This window comes from Danio rerio, chromosome 9 (assembly GCF_052040795.2).
Source record: "Danio rerio strain M-AB ecotype USA chromosome 9, GRCz13ab, whole genome shotgun sequence".
Lineage (NCBI taxonomy): Eukaryota > Metazoa > Chordata > Actinopteri > Cypriniformes > Danionidae > Danio > Danio rerio.
Window position 1 is genome coordinate 19703536 of NC_141029.1, and position 21352 is coordinate 19724887.

The 21352-nt window shown below is 35.4% G+C and overlaps 2 protein-coding genes across 19 annotated transcripts in view; one reads left to right on the forward strand and one right to left on the reverse strand.

Moving 5' to 3' along the window:
• The window catches only part of vwa8 (von Willebrand factor A domain containing 8), a 255926-nt gene extending 255538 nt beyond the window's left edge, over nucleotides 1-388 (reverse strand). For 2 of the 3 annotated variants that reach the window (XR_015498904.1, XM_087266708.1), the window contains exon 1: nucleotides 121-388. Coding sequence is in view for 2 of the 3 variants with exons in the window: in XM_087266708.1 (XP_087122834.1) it covers nucleotides 121-259 (139 nt within the window). In the remaining variant the exon portion in view is untranslated. 3 annotated transcript variants of the gene reach the window in all.
• A 2291-nt stretch (nucleotides 389-2679) lies between these two features.
• The window catches only part of dgkh (diacylglycerol kinase, eta), a 163363-nt gene continuing 144690 nt past the window's right edge, over nucleotides 2680-21352 (forward strand). For 8 of the 16 annotated variants that reach the window (XM_087267621.1, XM_087267606.1, XM_087267610.1 and 5 more), the window contains exons 1-2: nucleotides 2680-2902; nucleotides 4664-4825. Coding sequence is in view for 8 of the 16 variants with exons in the window: in XM_087267606.1 (XP_087123732.1) it covers nucleotides 2855-2902; nucleotides 4664-4825 (210 nt within the window). In the remaining 8 variants the exon portion in view is untranslated. Of the gene's footprint in view, nucleotides 2903-4375; nucleotides 4826-21352 lie in introns of those variants that run through there. The other 8 variants (XM_087267605.2, XM_087267608.2, XM_087267607.2 and 5 more) reach the window with 1 other exon arrangement.

Consider the following 21352-nt stretch of genomic DNA (forward strand, 5'->3'; position numbering starts at 1 on the left):
TTGACACGTGAAAGTGACAGTATACGTTAAAGGTCGCTGCATTTGTTTAACAACAGTCTTTGCTGACAAGAAATTATATTATATCACATAAGCAGACTTTAACTTTGACGGATCCAGTACCTGATGATGTGTTAAGGAGTTTGACCTCATGTGCGCTACAGTTCCAACCTTCTTTTGACATCAATGGTCCCAATATATGGCGAATCCTTCTCGCAGCAACGGCTGCTGCCGTTCCTTTGAATAAAATACGCGAGTGCATTCTGAAGCTTTATAGGATAAAAAAAAGACCACATATACCGTTAAGTGTCCACTGTTATTTCATCATGTTCGCGTCACTTCATGAGTGTTTACATCACCGGTGAACAGTACTAGACGGAGGGATTACAACGAAGGACAGAAACTGTCCATTCAATAACTCCTCCGTGTGGAACGGGCGGCTGTTTCATGGGTTCCAAGAGAAGCAAACCGTTTTTTTCTTATTGGCAATTTTAGAACACAGAATATTCAGGGGCAATAGCATAACATTAAATTGACATAAAAGTAAATAAAATGTAAAAATATATATATATATATATATATATCTATATATATATATATATATATATATATATATATATATATATATATATATATATATATATATATATATATATATATATATATATATATATATATATATATATATATATATATATATAATACAATAATTCAAAGAGAAGATTTAAGGCTTTAAGATAATTAGCAGTTCTTTGTGCTTTGTTTTTTTTATTTTGTTGTACACAGGTAATGACCTACTTATATTTTAAAGTGAGTAAAATTAGTTTTTTTTTCCACTGCCCATTTACATTTATGCATAAAAAATACATCTATAAGAGCAAATGAACAATACACCAAAAGAAGCAAACTTGGATAATCAGTTAAGGGATTGGTCAAGAATATTTTGTTTACAGTCTATGGTCAACTGAAGCCCTGATTTCTAGGAATAACTCACAAATGTTGCTTCTGTTGAGGATACAGTAATTACAGTCAAGATTTCGAAGATGTTTGTTAACTGTTAAGGTTCAACTTGGATTGGCAACAGTTATCTAAACTTTACAAGCAAACATGTGTAGACCGTTTGGATATAAAATAATGAATAGTTAATAGTTAATGAATAAAACAGTTCGAAATCATCTTGATATATAAGACAATTGTCCTATTATTAATAATCATTTACATTACAAAAATGTTTTAAACAACTAATGGGATATGTTTTATTATAAAATAAGAAAGAATGATTGTCTATTATATATATATATATATATATATATATATATATATATATATATATATATATATATATATATATATATATATATATATATATATATATATTTTTTTTTTATCTTCTTTTTTCTTCTTCTTCCTCTTCTTCTTCTTCTTATTATTATTCTTCTTCTTATTATTCATATTACCATTGTTATTCTGTTATCAACTTTTAAAAGTTTTACTTTATGGTTAAGATTAAATAGAATAAAATTAATATGTATAGAGTAAGACATCAACAGACATCATCTTAGTAAATCAGCTAGACAAATAAATTATTTTGATGCAAAAATAGTGTCAAATGTAAATATACAATGTTTGTTTCTCTTAACTCTTCATGACCCAACGGATAATGTTTTAAACAACTAACAGGGGTGGACTTAACTAATAAGCGGAACCTGGGAAATTAGGGGGGCCCGGCCAATGCCAAAATAATATATAAATTTTTTTTTATATACTTTTTTTATCATATGTTGTAAAATCTGTCTAAAGCCATTAAGAGTTTAATGTTACACTTGAGCGCTGCATGGTATCCTAGTGGGAAGCACGTTCGCCTCACAGAAAGAAGGTAGCTGGTTCGAGCCTCAGCTGGGTCAGTTGACGTTTCTGTGTGGAGTTTGTACTGTATGTTCTCCCAGTGTTTGCGTAGATTTCTTCTGGGTACTCCAGTTTCCTCCACAAGTCTAAAGACATGCCGTAAGCTAAATTGTCTGAGGTGTGTGTGAATGAGGATGTTTCCCAGTAATGGATTGCAGCTGGAAGAGTATCCACTGCAAAAAACATATGCTGGATAAGTTGGCAGTTCATTCCGCTGTGGTGACCCCAGATTAATAAAGGGACTCAGCCGAAAATTAAATGAATGAATGAATGTTAAACTTAATTTCAAAACCAGGGATAATGAAAAACCGTGAATAATGGAATGTTCGCTCCATGCTTCACATCCAGATATTAAAATCTAATCATAAATATGGCTAATTAACTGTTAGTTTGTGAACTTGTGTTTTTTTTTTTTTTTGTGCATTTATTGTATTTAAATAATTAAGAAGTTTTATTTACAAAATAAATCAGCAGAAAAATAAAAAATATCTATAGAAAAAGAGAGTGTTTTGAGTTTTAAGGGCATGATTAAAATTTGGTCAACACAATTTTGGCACAATTTTTGCTTAACTAAAATAACAAAATTAGAATAATATTTATACTGGTATGTCATGTTTGTAGCAAAAATAAACATGTCTTTCTAAACAGTCTTGCGTTTTTAAGCCAAGGCTTGTTTATTGTTTTTACGTCTTTGAAAAAGTGGGATAAAAAGCAGGTTCCGTGACGTCACAAATTGCGCTCCAATTCCTTATAGGGATCTGACATTTATCACGTGGAGAGAAGCAGGCTCAGCCTCTGGGAGACCCTGATAGAGTAGGGAGGAGTGGAGAAAGGGAAATAACACTCGGTGTAATAGACTTGAAGCATATGCCCGATTATACGAGTAAAAGTAGCGCGTCATTTGTGCTGAAAGCGTGTGCGGACAGATCCTGAGCACGGGGACTAGGAGAATATGGAAGATGACTGCCAATATACTCGCAGCCCTGCCTGGGAAGAACTGGTCAGTACTGCTGAACATTTTCTATTCGGACAGACGTCAAAGAGATCCTGTATAACCTTACATACATGCAGATCACTGTTTATATGCGTTAATTGGGGATTTTAGATCTGATTGTGGCTTATCGCGATGTGAATGCAAGATCGCCGCAGTGATACGCGAAGAATCTTCCATCTTCAGCTGAGTTCGGTCGCTCATTAGGGGAGTTTACATTCCTCTGTATAAACCGATGAACTTTATAACGGGACTGATTTAACGTTAGCCATTAGCCTTTAGGTTAGTCATGTAAATGTTAAGTTATATATAGCCTATCAAACTTATTAGTTGTCATTTTGTGTGTTTATTTTTGGAACACAGGAAGTTGTACTTTTTATTTAAAACGGATAAATCAGGAAACATAACTGTGACGTGGGTTTTCTCAGTGACATTTGCTATCAGCTGCTGTTAGCTATTCAAAGTTACAATGGGGAGGAAATGTGCCAACCGCAATGACCCATTTTCATGTGGATATAGTGGAAGCAAATTATACTCTTGTGTAGGCTATTTGGTGACAATAGCCCTTACATTTAGAGATGTTGGAAATTAGAGACAGTTAAAGCTCTTTAGTGACATTTTTATAAATGTAGGCTACTGAATGTGACGATATTTGAACAACTGATCAATAAAAGCAATCAATAGGTTAGGTCAACTGTTTTAATTCCCAAGACACCAATTAAAGACTACTTGCCAGCAAAGTATAGTCTTTATTACAATAATGTTATTCTATTTAATTGTAAATGTGTGCAATTATGTGCTTATTTTATTTCCATGGCAAAAATGTGATAAAATAAGATAAGACAAAAATTATGTTAATTTTTTTAGAGAGAGAGATGTTATGCATCCTAATTATTATTTTAGCGTCTGCAGCAAATCAACAATCAACATCTATACTAAACTTATTGGCGAACTACTACCGACATGTAAATGTGTAATAAATTGATTAACGTTACATTTACTTGTGTTATGTTGTTCAGTTGTTATAATGTCACATCCTGCATTAAATAGCTCCAACCCTCAACTGTTGCTATGGTTACAGTCTCAAGCGGGGGATTCTTTCATTTATAGTGCAATGTTATATCGTTACTTTTCTAACTTATAATGTTTATATTTGTACATTAACAACATTTCAGTACAAGTCTGAGTGACAAAACGATATTTTTTTTTACCGCAACGCATAGGGCCCAGATTATTTTCGACACTGTACATATGCTTATTATAACGTTAAATATATTCGACTAATGTTTTTAGCGTCTAGGTAGAATCTTTCCTCTGACAGCACGTTGCTTTTAGAAAGCGCGTCAGTGTCCAAACTAGTCTATTTGACCAGGTTTTGAGGCTCCGTCTTCTTATGGCTATAATGTTACAGGAGAAACATCTGTTGCTGTATCCTCCTTGCTATAGTTTGTGAGATACCCGTCCGCCGCTAGGGTTTGCTACAGAGATTTCCTCCCGCTTCGAGCGTCTCTGCCCTCCGCCAGCCTTCATGCGGTCAGGAGAACCAGCCGTGTTCCGCCGTCAAAATGCACGCTTCAAGGCTAGGAAAGTTTCATTTAAAATCTCGGACTAAGTGAATGTCTGAAGAGTCGCGGTTGGGCTGAGAAACGCAACAGCATGACGGCCAAGAGAACCGCTTTCCAGCCGTTGTCCAGCTCCCGCATCCCAGCGGAGAGGAAGGGAGCGGCTGAGCGCGTTCCTAACCCGGAGTGCTGTGACTTTCCCCCGCAGGAGCCGGAGAAAGCAGCTGCGTCCGCCTCGGGGGTTCCCGCCGTGGGGGCTGTCGGGGGCTCGGGGCCGGTGGTGGACGAGTCATCCGACAGCGAAGGAGAGCAGGAAGGGCCGCAGAAACTCATCAGGAAAGTGTCAACCTCTGGGCAAATACGAAGCAAGGTAAGACACGTTGTTTTATATCCAAAGCCTGTTGCTTTGTTCGTTTTGCTGTTCGTGTTCTGGCCATTAAGCCAAACAGAGCTGCTAAAGTCTTGCCCACATGGTGGACATCTATAAGCTCAGTGATGCATGTCTTGATTTAAACATCTGGAACGACTGTAAATTGAACAGGAATGTCGCGTCGTTTGTGTCAATTCATCTCTCGCAGTGAGCTTGTAGTAGTAAATGCAGCTCAGTTTGTAGTGCTGTGCTGCTGTTCAGCCTTCAACCTGTTGATCCGATCCGAAGTCACGACCACTTGTTGAAATATCTCTTTCTCAAGACTATGGACAGCTGTGTTCTTTTCTTTTCTTTTCTTTTCTTTTCTTTTCTTTTCTTTTCTTTTCTTTTCTTTTCTTTTCTTTTCTTTTCTTTTCTTTTCTTTTTCAAGTAGTTTTTATTTTTTTGTTTTGGTAATGTTCCCCTTATTATCACAAATTATATTATTTTATTCATTCATTCACTTTCTTTTTGGCATAGTACCTTCATTAATCAGGGGTCCACAGCGGAATAAACCGCCAACTTTTCCAGCACATGTTTTATGCAGCGGATGCCCTTCCAGCCGCAACCAATCTCTGGAGAACATCCATACACATTCATTTACATTCATATGCCACGGACAGTTTAGCCTACCCAATTCACCTGTACCACATGTCTGGACTGTGGGTGAAACAGGAGCACCCAGAGAAAACCCACGCGAACACAGTGAAAGCATGCAAACTCCACACAGAAACACCAACTGACCAAGACGAGGCTCAAACCAGCGACCTTCTTGCTGTGAGGCGACAGCACTATTATATTATATTATATTATATTATATTTTATTTTATTTTATTTTATTTTATTTTATTTTATTTTATTTTATTTTATTTTATTTTATTATTTTGAATTATATGGTATCCTAATGTACAATATCGTAGTATAAACGTATATTTAAACAGATGAAACGCTGATACTTGGACACATCTGTATCTCAAGACCATGTACAGCCATGTTTTTTTTCTTATTTTCTTTACTCTTTACTGTTTTTTGTTATTTTTATTTTTATTTATTTTTTATTATTTTTTTTGAGAATGTCCATCATCATTATCATTATTTTGGTTTCCGTGATTACTTATATTATATTATATTATATTATATTATATTATATTATATTATATTATATTATATTATATTATATTATATTATATTATATTATATTATTGAATAATATGATATGTTATTTTCCAATATAGTATACTTAAGCAGATCAAATGCTGAGACTTGGACACTGTACACAATTTACAGAGCCATGGATCCCCTATAAAGGTCGACTCATAACAGATCTTTGTATTTCATGTGTGATTTACCTGGGCATTTTTTTAAAATTTGTTTTGACATTTAAGTCACATGTTTACTTTTTATAATCATTCAAGTATGACATTGAATAATATTTTTGAAAATATATTTAAAAATATCAACTAAAGCAATAAACAACTTTTCTTAGTTTATTTTTTTGTTAATAAACCGCTTTTTCCTGTTTATTTTTTCTGTGCAAAAAATGACTATCATGCATTTTTTTACTTTGATTTAAAGAATACAACCACTAGTATGTACAAACACACACACACACACACACACACACACACACACACACACACACACACACACACACACACACACACACAAACAATAAATGGTAATGGTATATTTAAAAAAAAATCTATTTAAAAATAACCGTGAAAACCCTAAAACAAACTAATCTCATATAAATAAATTAAAAATGGTTTTATAAATGAAATAAAATAGTATTAATATACAGAATAAAAAATGTACACCCTGCCACTATGCTACATACTATGTTTACTTATTTTACCCATTTTACATTAACATATTTTTTGTATAATCACTTATAAATTTATTTATTTTAGGTACAATGCAATTTTTAAATAACGTTAAAATGAATTACATTTTGACATTTTATTTTCACAAAAGTGATTTGAAACAGCAAGTTAAACATTTGTATGCATATAAAATGCTTTCCACTCATAAAATCACTTTCATACATTTATTTTGGTGCTTTAATGCTTCATACCATTTCAAGTAAGTGTTTTGTAAAATTACTTTTTGTCACAAAGAAAGACACACAAACACAAACATGTCTTGTGTTAGATTTAAAGCTGTGAGGTTATACATGTGAATGAGGGCTGATGGTTAGTTTTACACGTATTTACATATTTGTTAGCTCTTAAAAACCTATTAAATGCAAGCATGGTCTTTGATGGGTGATTTAATGAATGGTAATTGAAGCCTCTTGATTCCGCTCTCCTGCTTGGCAAGACGACACCTCAGCCGTCTTGCCCCACTTTAACCGTGACACCATAAAAAAGTTCCTCTTTTCTGACCAGAACAATTGCACTTAATTATTGAGTGCCGCTACATTATTTAAGAGGGCTATATTTAGAGACTGGCTGTGGAAGGGGTTGCTCTTTTGTGATGCTAATGAGCTGTCATTTTAAACCAAGCACATGTGTAAATAAAGCCTCGTTCAACAAGAATGATTGTGAAACATCACTTTTCCTCTTATCAATCAGTAAACATATATTAATGAATGCAACTCAATGCCCAGGCTACTTTCTAGGTTTGTCTGCGCTAATAACATTATATATTACTGAACATACGGTTACAAAACATATAATGTTAAAACATAATTAAACAGAAGTTTGAAGCATGTGCTGAACGTTTAAGCACAGAACTTTTAAATACTGCAGTTACTATTGATGAATATTCAGATAAGCCATAACATACGCCATCTTAAAATATTTAAAAACATAAATATAAATAAATCAACATAAATATAAAAAGCTGCACTACAGATTATATATATAATCTGTAATTAAATAATTTAAAATATAGAAAAATACAATATATATATATATTGTGTGATATATATATATATATATATATATATATATATATATATATATATATATATATATATATATATATATATATAATATATCACACAAACAACATCTTAGAATATATTGAAAATAAGGGACATATTATGCAAAATTCACTTCTGCATGTTGTTGTTTCTTTAATTACAAAATTACAATAGGTAGGAATAAACAGTTTTATTGCACCAAATCTTGGTTTCTTTAACTTGTATAGCATTAAACATTGGTATTGTGTTGTTTAAAACTAATATAAACTTTAAACATGGCACATTTATATGACAACATTGTTATTTTAACATTGTTTATATTTCTTTGAAATATATGTCATCATTAATAGTTTACATAATAAAATCAAAAATATATTTTAATCAAACACATAACTACAGTTTGTAAATCCAGAGAAACTGAATGTTTTATTATTTTACCCATATTTGTATACAGTTGGGGAAAAAGTATTCAACACATCATCATTTTTCTTAGAAAGCATATTTGCTGTTGGCTAAAAATTTTTTACCAGATTTTAATAACAACCAAATATATATATATATATATATATATATATATATATATGAAAGCAAAACAAATCTAATTAGTTTACAAACTAAGTGTAATACAAACTATGTTAGTTTACAAACTATGTGTAAAAAAAGGTGTAATAAAAATGAAATGACACAAAGAAACAGTATTGAACACATGAAGAAAGGGAGTTGTAAAAAGGCAGTGAAAGCCGAAACAGCAGCTGAAATCTCTCAGTAGTTCTTCAGCACCCCCCTGCCCTTCCTCATTGTAAATTAATATTAGCTGCTCCTGTCCAAAATCTTTTGTGTATTACCAGGATGATGAAGATGAAACCAGAGTGGACATTTCAGCATGACAATCATCCAAAACACAGCCAAGGAAACGCTCAAATGTTTTCAGAATAAGTAGAATGACCCAGCCAATCACCTGACTTGAATCCAATATAAAATGTATTATTAAACTACTCCTTATATTTATATCCTCATTAAAAAGGCTTAATTGTTGTGTGTCATTAAAATTGCCATTATCAGTCATAACAAAATCCATTTTGGTCAGTTAGAAATAACCTGTTACAATATATGTGGATTGAGAAGTACTAATTCTATTTTGTGGATTATCTTCTCAGCATTCTCACTGTAGATTAGAGTAATCATAGCGCTGAGGAAGTACATTTGTTTTTAGAGAGTTCTTCTCCAGTGCATATGTGTTTATATTAGACTGGTCTTGTGCAGTTCTGTTCAGCTGAGTGCCTCCCTTTGCCCTGGTAACTCTGTGGAGAGCAGCTAACGTTCAGGCCATCTGTGTTCTCAACGGGAAGCGTTGTCGCTTTTGCCTCTGTGGAGATGCACTGATCGACCGGCCACAAATTGAAATCAGAAATTTTTTTTTGCTCAAAACATTCAACAATTTAGCTGATCTCTGTTTCATACTTGCATATCACCTGAATTGCAACGATTTTATAGTAAAATTTGTAAGCATAAACAGCTTTAACAGAAGCCAGAGCAGCTGAAAATGCAGCAAAGATAATCCAGAAGACAGAAATACTGTCAGCTTCAGAGCAAAACGATATATTTTTTAAAACAAATTTTAACAAACTTTGCTCATTTCATACGCAACTTCTATGAGGTTTAAAAAATTAAATTAAAATGTTAAACGTAGTAAAATGTTTGTGTTTAGGCATCAGTGCTTCCCACAGGTTTGAAATATACTTGTAGCAGTAGCCGGATTGAAACACTTTTTACCCACAACACGTAAATGGTCAACTACATACAAGAGACAAAAACAAAAATGTGATTTTTAACTATATTTTTATTTATTATGACACTAATACACCTTTTTATTTCAATGGGTTAGAGTAGTTTAAAAAAAAAAAGGCTGTTGAAATAAAACAACCCCCCTGTTTCTCTTACTTTTGTGCTATTTAGGAGCCATCTGCACCCACTGACAGATAAAGGCTGCTCTCAGTATCTCTAAAGTTGCTTTTGTGGCTTCACATTTATAGTATTGCCGAAGCATTTTAGATATGCATAAAGTATGTAATATATTAACATCATTAAATTAATAATATATACAGTAAATGAGAAATAAACTTCAGAAAAAAAGAAAAAAAATAGACATCATGGCTAATAATTATAATAATTACTAGCATAAAAAGTGTATTATTTTAAGGCAAATTAATTGATTAGCCATTTCTAACAAATATTTTGCAGGCATTATAGATGTAACTTTGTTCTCTCAGTATATTGTAAAGTGTATCTGAGTCGTTTATTAAATGATTAATTATTTAATGTTTTTCTCAAAGCTGCAAAACACATACAAATTACGTCAACTTTAGAAAGCTAAAGTAAAACCGGATTCCCGGACATTTTAGGAGACTAAGAAACTACAGTCTGACACATTTTTGGTGGAAAAGGCATTTCTCTTTAGAGCACATGGGATTAGCTGAGTAAGTAACAGATCGCACACACAGAACCAACCATAGGAAACGGAGCGGGAGAAGATTTTCCACTGGTTAATCGATCCTGAATGTTTGGCTTTCTTGGACGGATACAAAAAAGTGTAAAAGGATCATAATAATAGTATTATTCATGTGTCACCCACCAATAATACTTGGGTGGCTGTTAGTAAACCTGGGCGGCCCACAAAAGTAAAGTCTATGTGTGGGAAGCACTGGCCATTCGCTTGGAGTTTTTGTTTCAAGAAGATAATAAATGCGCAGGTTAAAGGTTATAAGTTGTGTCTAAAGCTATAGAAATGCACCATGTATGCAATATATGAACTTCAATATATTTATGCATCTCTTGATTTCATCTCAGGGACGTTAGGTTTTATCAAATAATCAATAAGAGGAACAAATTGTCTTTAAGATGATCTCTGTATAATGCATATTAAATCAGCTGCATTGTATAAAGTGTTAACACAAAGACAATGGCATTTTTCTGTTGTTCTATAAACACCATCTACTGGAAGAAAGTGGTTTTGCTTTTTATTCCGACTGTCTACTGTTTTTGTTTTGTACTGTACAGGGGTTTTGTTGTCAAAGTTTTCCTAGCATCAAGTTCAGTCAATACATTTAGAATGGTCCCTCGCTATAACGTGGTTCACCTTTCGTGGCCTAGCAGTTTTGCAGATTTTTTTGTGCAATTTAACATGCTTTTTTTTTTTACTGCGCATTATGTTCTGTGTCCTGATTACCGCATTGTGTTTTGTGTTCTGATTGGCTATAGACCATTGTCAATCAATCTCCTCTGTGCCTTGTCTCCTGTACAGTACAGAATGCGAATCATTCTGCACCCTCAAAGGCACCTGCGGTAGCACCCATAAGGCAGAGGAAGAAGCTAACCATTACACAAAAAGTTGGACTTCTTGACATGCTAAATGAAGGTAGAAGTTACATGGCTGTTGAGCAATATTACGGAATAAATGACTCTTCAGTTTGTTACAATTAGTTTTACAGCCTTAAAGAGCCCCTATTATGGGTATTTGAAAATGACTTTCCATGCAGTGTGTAACACAGCTTTAAGTGAAGTTAAATATCCAGCTAAGGCTTAAATCTGAAAGTGCACCATGTTTAAAACTATTGATTCATCTATAAAAGAGTCGACTCATAGTTGTTTGAGTGAATCGGCGTGGTAACTAATCTTTAGCTGTGCTGGTGTGACATCAATACAGAACTAAAGCCCTGCCCATTTGCTGCTCACGCAGACCCGAGAAAATTGAAACCCCTGGCTCCGCCCACAAACACTGTAGCAGATCCTGGTTGAATCATGTCACGAAGAAAAAGCGTGAGGAAAAGTTAGTGTTATTTTCCCTACCCAAACATGTGAAGAGTCAGTGGTTGGAGTTTGTTTTTGCAAAAATACCAATGCATTTTAACCCCAGCCTTGTGCTTTGTTCCTGTCATTTTTCTGACTAGTGCTTAAGCAATCTACATATTTACAACGGGGGATTCATCGGCCGTTTGTCAAAGGAAGGATCAGATGAGACTATTGATGCATGAGACTTTGTCAGAGCTTGACAGGAACTTTACAGTGCACAGTTCTTGGACTAGTTCTTTCCTCCAGTTCACAAGTGTAAGATTAATGAGGGACCATTGTACTTTATATTTGGAAAATGATAAAACCGAATTGAATCTTTCAAATATATAATTTTCAGAAAATTGGAGGTTCATTCCATTCTGGCATCCCCTGATCTCGAAGGCAAGGCAAGGCAAGGCAAGGCAAGGCAAGGCAAGGCAAGGCAAGGCAAGGCAAGTTTATTTATATAGCACATTTCATACACAATGGCAATTCAAAGTGCTTTACATAAACAAGAATAAAAGAAACAAGTAAAATAAAAATAAAAACAAATAATAAAAATGCGTAAAAACAAAACAAAACATAAAAACAGGTAAAATGTTATATAAAAGAATGAAGAAGAAGAGAAAAACATGATAGTGCAATCTGTCGGACGCAGCACAGTGCTCATTCAGTAAAGGCACAGCTAAACAGATGTGTTTTCAGTCTTGATTTGAATGTGCCTAATGTTGGAGCACATCTGATCATTTCTGGAAGCTGATTCCAGCAGCGAGGGGCATAGTGGCTAAAAGCCGATTCACCCTGCTTTGACTGAACTCTTGGAGTTTCTAGTTTATATGATCCTAATGATCTGAGTGATCTGTTAGGTTTGTATTCAGTGAGCATATCTGTGATGTATTTAGGTCCTAGGCCATTTAGTGATTTATAGACCAGTAATAATACTTTAAAATCTATTCTGAATGTAACTGGCAGCCAGTGTAGAGACCTGAGGACAGGTGTGATGTGCTCTGATTTTCTGGTTCTGGTTAGAATTCTGGCTGCAGCATTCTGAATGAGCTGCAACTGTCTGACTGTCTTTTTAGGAAGACCAGTCAGGAGTCCATTACAGTAATCCACCCTGCTGCTGATAAAAGCATGAACAAGTTTCTCTAAGTCTTCACTAGAAACAAAGCATCTGATTCTTGCTATGTTTTTGAGATGATAGTATGCTGATTTACTGACTGCTTTGACATGACTGTTAAAACTCAGATCTGACTCAAGAGTCACACCAAGATTCTTGACCTTATTTTTTGTCGTTTGACCTTTAGTGCCAAGGTATGCATTTACCTTGAGAGAAAAGAAGAAAAATGTTTAAAAAAAAAAATGGGAGTCAGTATTGGAAGCAGATACTTTGATTGTAAAGAATCAACTTTTGAAATCAGTGATAAAAAAAAAGAATTAAATTAATAAATCAATCAAGGTCGATGCATCACTGCTTATCAATTCCAGCTCTATAAAACCAAACTGTGAAATTAATGAAAGGGAAAGACACTATTGCTAATACTTAACCATAAAGTTTGGAGTTAATATGAGGTTCATGCAAACTGCATAAAATAAGTTATTGGATATTGCAGTAAAAGTCAAAACTAACTGGGTTTCCATCACCCTTTGTTAATGCACATTTTGAAATATTTTCAATGTTTTCTATATATTTCTGTTTCATTTGAAATGTAAGCTTGCTTGAGGTGGTTTTGGTCTTGTGTGGAAAAAGTGTTTGCATATAAACTTTGACTCTAGCAAACGTGATTATTTTCTCCATTATGCTTGCTTTGTTTACTGTTGGTTGCTAGGTTACCAATACTGCGGTCAGTAACTCTAACAACTTAGGTGAAAACGCACCTAAGTCACATTTGGAATTTTTTTTTCTTCTTTTGCTAACTTAAAAAAATATTCACTTCACTTTAGGATGGAAACCCCAAAAAATGTGGGAACTGGGTGTTTATGAGAGACACCTGTGTGACTTTCACTTGTCATAAACAAGCAGTTTTAAAAATTAAAAGTACACAGCTCCACGGACTTGGAAAACCAAATATATTTACTCAGAAGTTTTGAGAGTGAGCGCTGGTCTGCTGGTATAGGTAAGGTGCTGTAGGCTGTAATGTGTGCAGATCAGTGGTAATGGAGCGTGCAGGCTTTGCAGTTCCCTCGTCATTGTTTGCTTTAGTCGAGCTCAACACAAACTGTCTCATGTGATCTGCTTGAGCTGCGTCCATCCTCTTCCACAAAGCACTCCATATGCTGTGGATCTTCCACCGTTGAAGTGTTCTGACATTTTTCCAACCCAAATTAGTTGATGCCGCAGCAACTGGCCAGTTTATTTGTGTTAAGTTAATTGAGGGGAGCAGTGAGGGCTGTGTAAAGCGTTGACTTTGAGAAACACTATATATGTAGATCATTAAAAAAAATCTGTGTGTTGTCGCCATTTGTGGGCTTGGTTTCCATGGCAACATTACTCCTATGTCTCCTGCAAGTTTTATATGCAGCTGTCTGCATTTTGTACATATTCAGCACTACAAAATTTCAGTATTACAGATTGTAGGATTTAAAATATAATACAATACAATACAATACAATACAATACAATACAATAATATAATATAATATAATATAATATAATATAATATAATATAATATAATACAATATATTGTTATATTGGGATTATATATGGGCTTACTGCAGTGTTTAACCGTGATGGAGTAAAAGGTTATCATTTGCACAGCTGTTTAAGCGCTATGAAAGTTAAAATCAGTTAGATACAAGCAATTTTACCATTTGTAACTTTAACAGAGTCATTTTATTGCACTATTTAAACAGTAAAGCTGTTGAAGTCTTTTTTTTATGTTAGATTTTTTTCAATTCCTATACCTGAATTTGTTTTAACAATACCTCGAATATGATAAAGCACTGTTTATTTCACCTTTAGTTTTGTTCTATTGCTTTTAGCTATGCTTGTACATTGTTTATCATGCACGATTTGTTCCCCTACCAAATAATATAATATAACTTAATATAATATAATATGTTTCCCAGAGATGGGTTGTTGCTGGAAGGGATAAGTTGGCGGTTCATACCGCTGTGGCGACCCCGGATTAATAAAGGGACTAAGCCGAAAAGAAAATGAATGAATAATATATATAATATAATATAATATAATATAATATAATATAATATAATATAATATAATATAATATAATATAATATAATATAATATAATATAATTCCCTGTACTGGGTTGCTGCTGGAAGGGCTGGAAAATCAGAGACCAAGCCGAAGAAAAATGAATGATTGAATAATATAGTATTTTCTGTGAGAGCTATACTTGGGGTAGAATCATATACAGCAATCATTTTGAAAAAATATATCCATAAAAGATAACCATAAAACATGACAAACCAAACAAGTTTGTAAGTAGAAGTGTGTGTGTGTGTTTGTGTGTGTTTGTGTGTGTTTGTGTGTGTGTGTGTGTGTGTGTGTGTAATGAAATATATATTTTAATATAAAAAAACACATACTAAGTGAGATTTAATCTCTGAGGTATAATTTATGACAAAATATACTGTATAAAATTTGCATAATTGTACATTAAAGATGTTAGAGCTGTGAAAAATACACCGTGCCATTTACCAGCAGTGTTAACAGGACAAACAGGAATGCAGCGATGTGGTGTGAACACAGCTGGGGTTTGTGCGAGTCTCTTGAGATTTCACTAAAGCTCTGTGGGCTGATGACTTGTAATTTAGTGGGAGCTCAAGTGTAACAGTGCATCTGATCCCCTCATCCGCCCATAGACATTAATGTAGAGGTAGAACACTCATGTCTTTACACACAAGCAAACACCAGGGGACCAGAGCTGCCCAGCCTGATGATTTATACATTTTACACAACATTGGAAGTTCTTAATTTTATATATGTAGGGTAAATTTAGGGTGACTTGGATTTATCTATTAAAATTTCACTGCATTTGATATGTTATTAATTAGTTTGGTACAGTAGTTACAGTTCTGGAGGTACAAAAGTTATACAAATAAATTATGCATGGCGTTCTTTAGATTAATATGTATTATTATTATTAATATTATGTATTAAATGTAAGCAGTATAAGCAGAGATTTTATGTTTATTTATGTTTCCAGTTGCAAATGTGCATGTGTATTTGTGGATATTGCTTAAAGGGCACCTATGGTAAAAAAAATCTACTTTTCAAGCTGTTTGGACAGATCTGTGTGTTGGTATAGTGTATAGACCGTCATACTGGGGTGATATGAACACACCCAGTCCTTTTTTTTTCAATTTAACTACAAAAAAAAGGGTCGGCCAATTGGAGCTGTTTTCAAATCGATCGCACCATTACGTAGGTGTGCGATCCCCCCGCCCACCGAATTGATTGACAGCTGCGCGCATTAACATGTTCCGGTAGTCGCGTGTATATGTCAACAAGACCAGGGAGTTGATTAAGAGTAAGTTTCACATGTTTAAAGTGTTTTAAAACAGAGTGTGTGTAATTAATTACAGCGTTTTACTTCAGCTTTACTTCATCAGCACAGCCGCGTGTCTGAACAATTACAAAAGAAGACGCTTCAATCCCGGTTTGTGGAAGTTAAATCAGGTTTATTTTGTACATTAGCATAACAGATATCCACACTTGAGGTTAGCCTTAACTAGGCTAAGCGCGCTCTGTCTGTCTGCCTGCCTGCGTGTGTGTGTGTGTGTGTTAACTTTGTAACGATATTGTGTGTGACTCATCAATGCAACTTCACAATACTGATTAGTAAAGGTTAGTTCTTACTGTAGTATCTCACAAACGCTATGTGAGACCTTCTTCCTTTAAGTCTGTCTGTTGTCTGACGCAGCTGAGGGAGGAGGCATGTAGAAACAGTGGGCAGGAAAGAAAAAGCTTAAAGGCGCAGTACGACAAAACCACCCCCTGCTGGAAATCAGTATAAGACAGCATCTTGTAAAAGGTATAATGAAAAATCTGATGGGTATTTTGATCTGAAACTTTATATACACATTCTAGAGACGCAAAAGACTTATATTAAATCTGAAAAAAGGGGTAACCTAGGTGCCCTTTAAAAAACATTGGACGACAACTTTAATATACACCTAAAATATTGTTTCACGTAATTGTGCAACAATATAACAATTTCACCACATGACGTCAATAGTTGTATTTGTAATAATTTGTTATTCGTAATGTGCATAAAATACACTTTGTTGGCAAAATATTTGGAACATCTGCCTTTACATGTACGTGAACTTTATGTCAGGGTTCTGCCACTCTGGTCATGTAAATTCTTGTTTTGGTGGCAGAATCTGGACACTAGTCATGTCTAGTCCTGTCCTGTTGTGCTTGGCTTAAGTTTTCTTGGGTCGAGCACTTGTTTCTGTCATTGTGTGTGTCTCCGTGTGTGCGCGCGCCTTCGTGTGTGTGCGCAGAGCGTGCGCGCTCCAGCTTAATGTGGCCGCACGGGCTTTGCGTGCCTCCGACGCGCGCGATCTTGTACTCGTGCTTGTGTTTTCGTCTGTCTGCAGCGTGGTGTTTCATTTCCAGCGTCTCAGTCTAGTTGGTTTCGGTTTTGGTCGGCGCTGAGATGAAGCATGCACGCTGCATGTGTGAGCACACGGTGAGTGTTTTCATTCATCATGTGCTCGTGTCTTGAGTCTGTTGTCAAAGCACGTGGCTATGTGTTTACATTGTGGTCATGTGCTTTTGTTGTGTGCTTCAGTGTTGTGCTTGTGTTGTCATGAACATGTGGTTAATGAGTTCTCTCATTGGCTGCATGTTCTTGTCCTGTTTTATGTGAGCGGATGGCTTGTCTTGTCTCTGTCATGCGCTCTCCCGTCTATTGTCTAGTCCCACCCCGCTTGTTAATCCATTATTAGTTAATTGTGTTCACCTGTTTGTGTGTTAATTTTCTCCTGCTTATAATCTCCTCATGTCTTCTGTTCTGTGCCAGTTCGTCTTCTACACTCCCCTGTGTTCCTGCTCCAGTCTTGTCTTGCCAGCCCAGCCAAGTTTGTTTGTGTGTTTTGTTAATGTTTTCCCCCTCGGGGTAGTTTTGTTTTGCCTTTTATTTTTATTTTATTATTAATAAAAACCCATTATTTGCTGCACCTGAGTCCTCGCTCCTTTCCCTAACCCTGACGTGACACTTTAATGAAATCCCAATCTTAACCTGTAGGGTTTAATAAGGAGTTTGCCCACCCGTTGCATCTTTAACAGTGTTATGAGTTTAAGATGTTTAAGTGGGATGCTGTAACATTTAGGTGAGACAGGTGTAATGTGTGTGACAGTTCAAGGATGAGGCAGGAATCAATTTTCTATTTAAGCCTTTTTACTCAATAGTTGAAACAATATGTAACAATAATAAATGGAAAAAAAGAAATAAACATTGACAATTATTATCTTTAAACTAAAACAATGAGTGTAAGCCAAATCAAAGAAATTAACAAAACAAAACAATCCTTAAATCTAATTCTGAACTTGGCGACAAAAAGAAATAATACAAATAAAAACCGAGATCTTCAGTGAACACGACACCCGAACTAAACTAATCAAACTACAAAACTCAAAATGCACAGGTGGCAAAACACTCACACTAACAAAAATCTATCTAAACTGAAACAAACCGAACAAGACAGTCAAAGGCTCAGTTTAGAATCACACGACAACCATCACATTAAGTTACTTAAAGCCAACAAGTTCAACAAGCGAACTCAAATTACCACAGTAAACTGAGATAATAAATCACTAAACAGCCGAATCATAGCACAAACAAATTGCTTGGTGCACAAATGGTACGCCATGGCAGAGCGCACACCACACACTGGTCTGTTGAGGCTGTAAATCTTTGTGGCTCGTCCGGGGATTGGTGGATCTGACACCGTCATAATGATGATGGACAGATGGTAAACCAATAAGAAAAGGTTGAGTAAGCGGAGAGGAGGGTGAGAAAAAATACACAAAGAAAGATAACTAGCATCAAACATAACAGACCGCTTTAACAACTGTCTGACTTTCCACTAGGTTGAAGAGTGTGTTTATGCAAGTTTCTGACAATTTTGCTAGAGGTGGATCAGTAAGATCAGGCAGTGATGTTAGATGAGAATGCTGCTCTAATTAATCCCAAAGTTGTTCTATAGGATTGAGGTCAGGCCAGTAGGGCTGCTCAATATATCATGAATTTATCGTTATAGAGATAATAATACATGCAATATACATATTACAGACATGTCACCTATAGCGCATGTCTTTGGACTTGTGGGGGAAACCGGAATACCCTGAGGAAACCCAAGCAAACACGGGAAGAACATGCAAACTCCACACAGAAATGCCAACTGATTCAGCCGAGGCTGGAACCAGCGACCTTCTTACTGTGATTTGACAGTGCTACCCATTGCACCACTGCATGGCCATATCATTATATAAATAAATAAAAAAATAGCTAGTAAAAATAGCAAATATAGCTTAAATGGCATGTATAGTACTCAACAACAATATTGTATGTTGTATATTTTTCCAGTATCGGGCGGCGTTACAGGCCAGTCATGTTCATTTAAACCAAACTCACTCATCCTTGCCTTTACAGACCTTGGTTTTTGGGCTGGTGGACATCAGGTTGGGAAACAAAAGGTCATCCAAACTGTTCTCACAATGTTGGGAGCATGAAGTTTTCCAAAATGGGTTAGTATGCCAAAGCATCAAGGGTTCCTTTTACTGGAGCTAAGGGGCGAAGTCCAGAACCTGAAAGCAACCCCACACCATATTTTCTCCTTCACCAAACTCTACACTTGGCCCAATGCAGTCAGGCAAGAACCATTCTCCTGGCAACTGCCAAACCCAGACTCATTTAACAGATTGGCAGACATAGAAGCTTGATTTGTCACTCCAGAGAACACATCTTCATTGCTAGAGTCCACTGGTGGTGCATACTTAAATGTCTGCTATGCTTAACCATTCTGAAATGTCTGAGCCAAAGTCTGCCAAAAGATTTGCCATATGTTTGGTTAAATTATCTCCTATTTCACAAGGTTATGTTTCCAAACATCAGCCATTCAACCTGTGAACGCAAGTTTACATGACAGCATTGTCATCTGCTCTCTTAAGCCTAGTTCACACTACAGGATTTTAAACATCAGCAGATCGCTGTGCTGTTCACACTACGTGACTTGACTTTGTGTCTTTTAATCTCTGAGGTGTTCACACTACGCAACACTCCGTGAACGATCCACAAGAGGGGGTCACACACTACATGATCTGACAACGACTCATTCCCCATCAGCTCATTCAAGCTACCAAACCACAGCCAATTAAAATTTGAGGCAGGAGTCGTCAGAAAAAGCTGAACACTATTGGCTGCTTGTGTGCTGATGACATCACTGACAGCGTTTCAAGCTTTGAAGAAAGCATTTAAAAAACATCGTCAAATCAACTGATTCATCAGCGGATTAATCACTCATCTGCAAGGTTCCAGTGGATAGATACACAGAGAATTTTTAATTTTTGTAATTTTATAACTGAAATAAAATAAAAAAATATTGAAATAATTGAAATAAAACTAACATATTTATAACACCCTGCCGTTTTCTAACTATCAGTGTATTTCTTTCTGACATTGTTAATTTTTTTATTACAAAACAGTAAAGAACTGAGCATTTCTGCCTTAAATTACCATATTGGTCAAAATGACTGCATGCATGTCTGATACTTTTCGCTGTGACTTTAAATGTGTGTGCATTTTCCTGCCTGGCAACTTCCTGTTAACATAAACAAAACTTTCTGATGGCAAAAACACCAATTTACTTCAGATTTCTTTAAAAACAGCATATTCTGTGCTGTGAAATAGCTCCTGTTTGAAAGTGAAAATGAAAGCCAAGACCTTTAAGTGTTTTAGTATCTTAACTACATATTTTTAGGCTTTATTACCAAAAAATATTATATTTTTAGGGTAATAGTGTCATTAAATATGATGCCAAACATTCAAAGCTTATTTTTAATATCTCAATAATAGCTTTGAATGTAAATATGTTGTGACAATATGGAGTTTTATATGAGAACGGTCAGAATGAGCAGTATGGTAATTCTAATAGTTACAGAATTCTAGTTCCACTGTTAATATAGCCTACTCTCATGTCTGTGCTAACGCAGAATGAAGCGAGTGCTTTGATGCCCATTCTGACCAATCACAGATGTTTCTGCTGAGCTCCTGAACACACAGGCATTCAGCTCATGTTGATATGCTCTCTCATTGGCGGCAGCTCGTTACTACATCTGACCACATGTGGGGTTGAGTCGGCTGACTGCTCTGGAGTATTTAGCATGCTGAATGTTGGATTTCCGTCGGCGACGCGTCAGCGAGCCTCGTTGATGCGTTGTTCAGTAGTTCACACATAAACACATTTACTTTGTTTAAATGCGGCATTGGAAAAAACAATAGGTTATACAGAATGTGATTTAGACAGACTGTAAAAGATATGGACGTAGTATCTGTGACTTCACCGATAGGTTTCTGAAGAACGCAAAAGATACTACAAGTAAGCATGGCCAACCGTCACCATTTTGTTTGCACGTCATCGCACCGACTGCAGGATACCAAACAAGGGCAAAGAGGCAGAGCGTTAGTGGAGCTACAGACGCCTGCCAGCATTTTGCTTAGACAGGTTTTTCTTTGGGAGAAATGCTTAATGCTTTATTA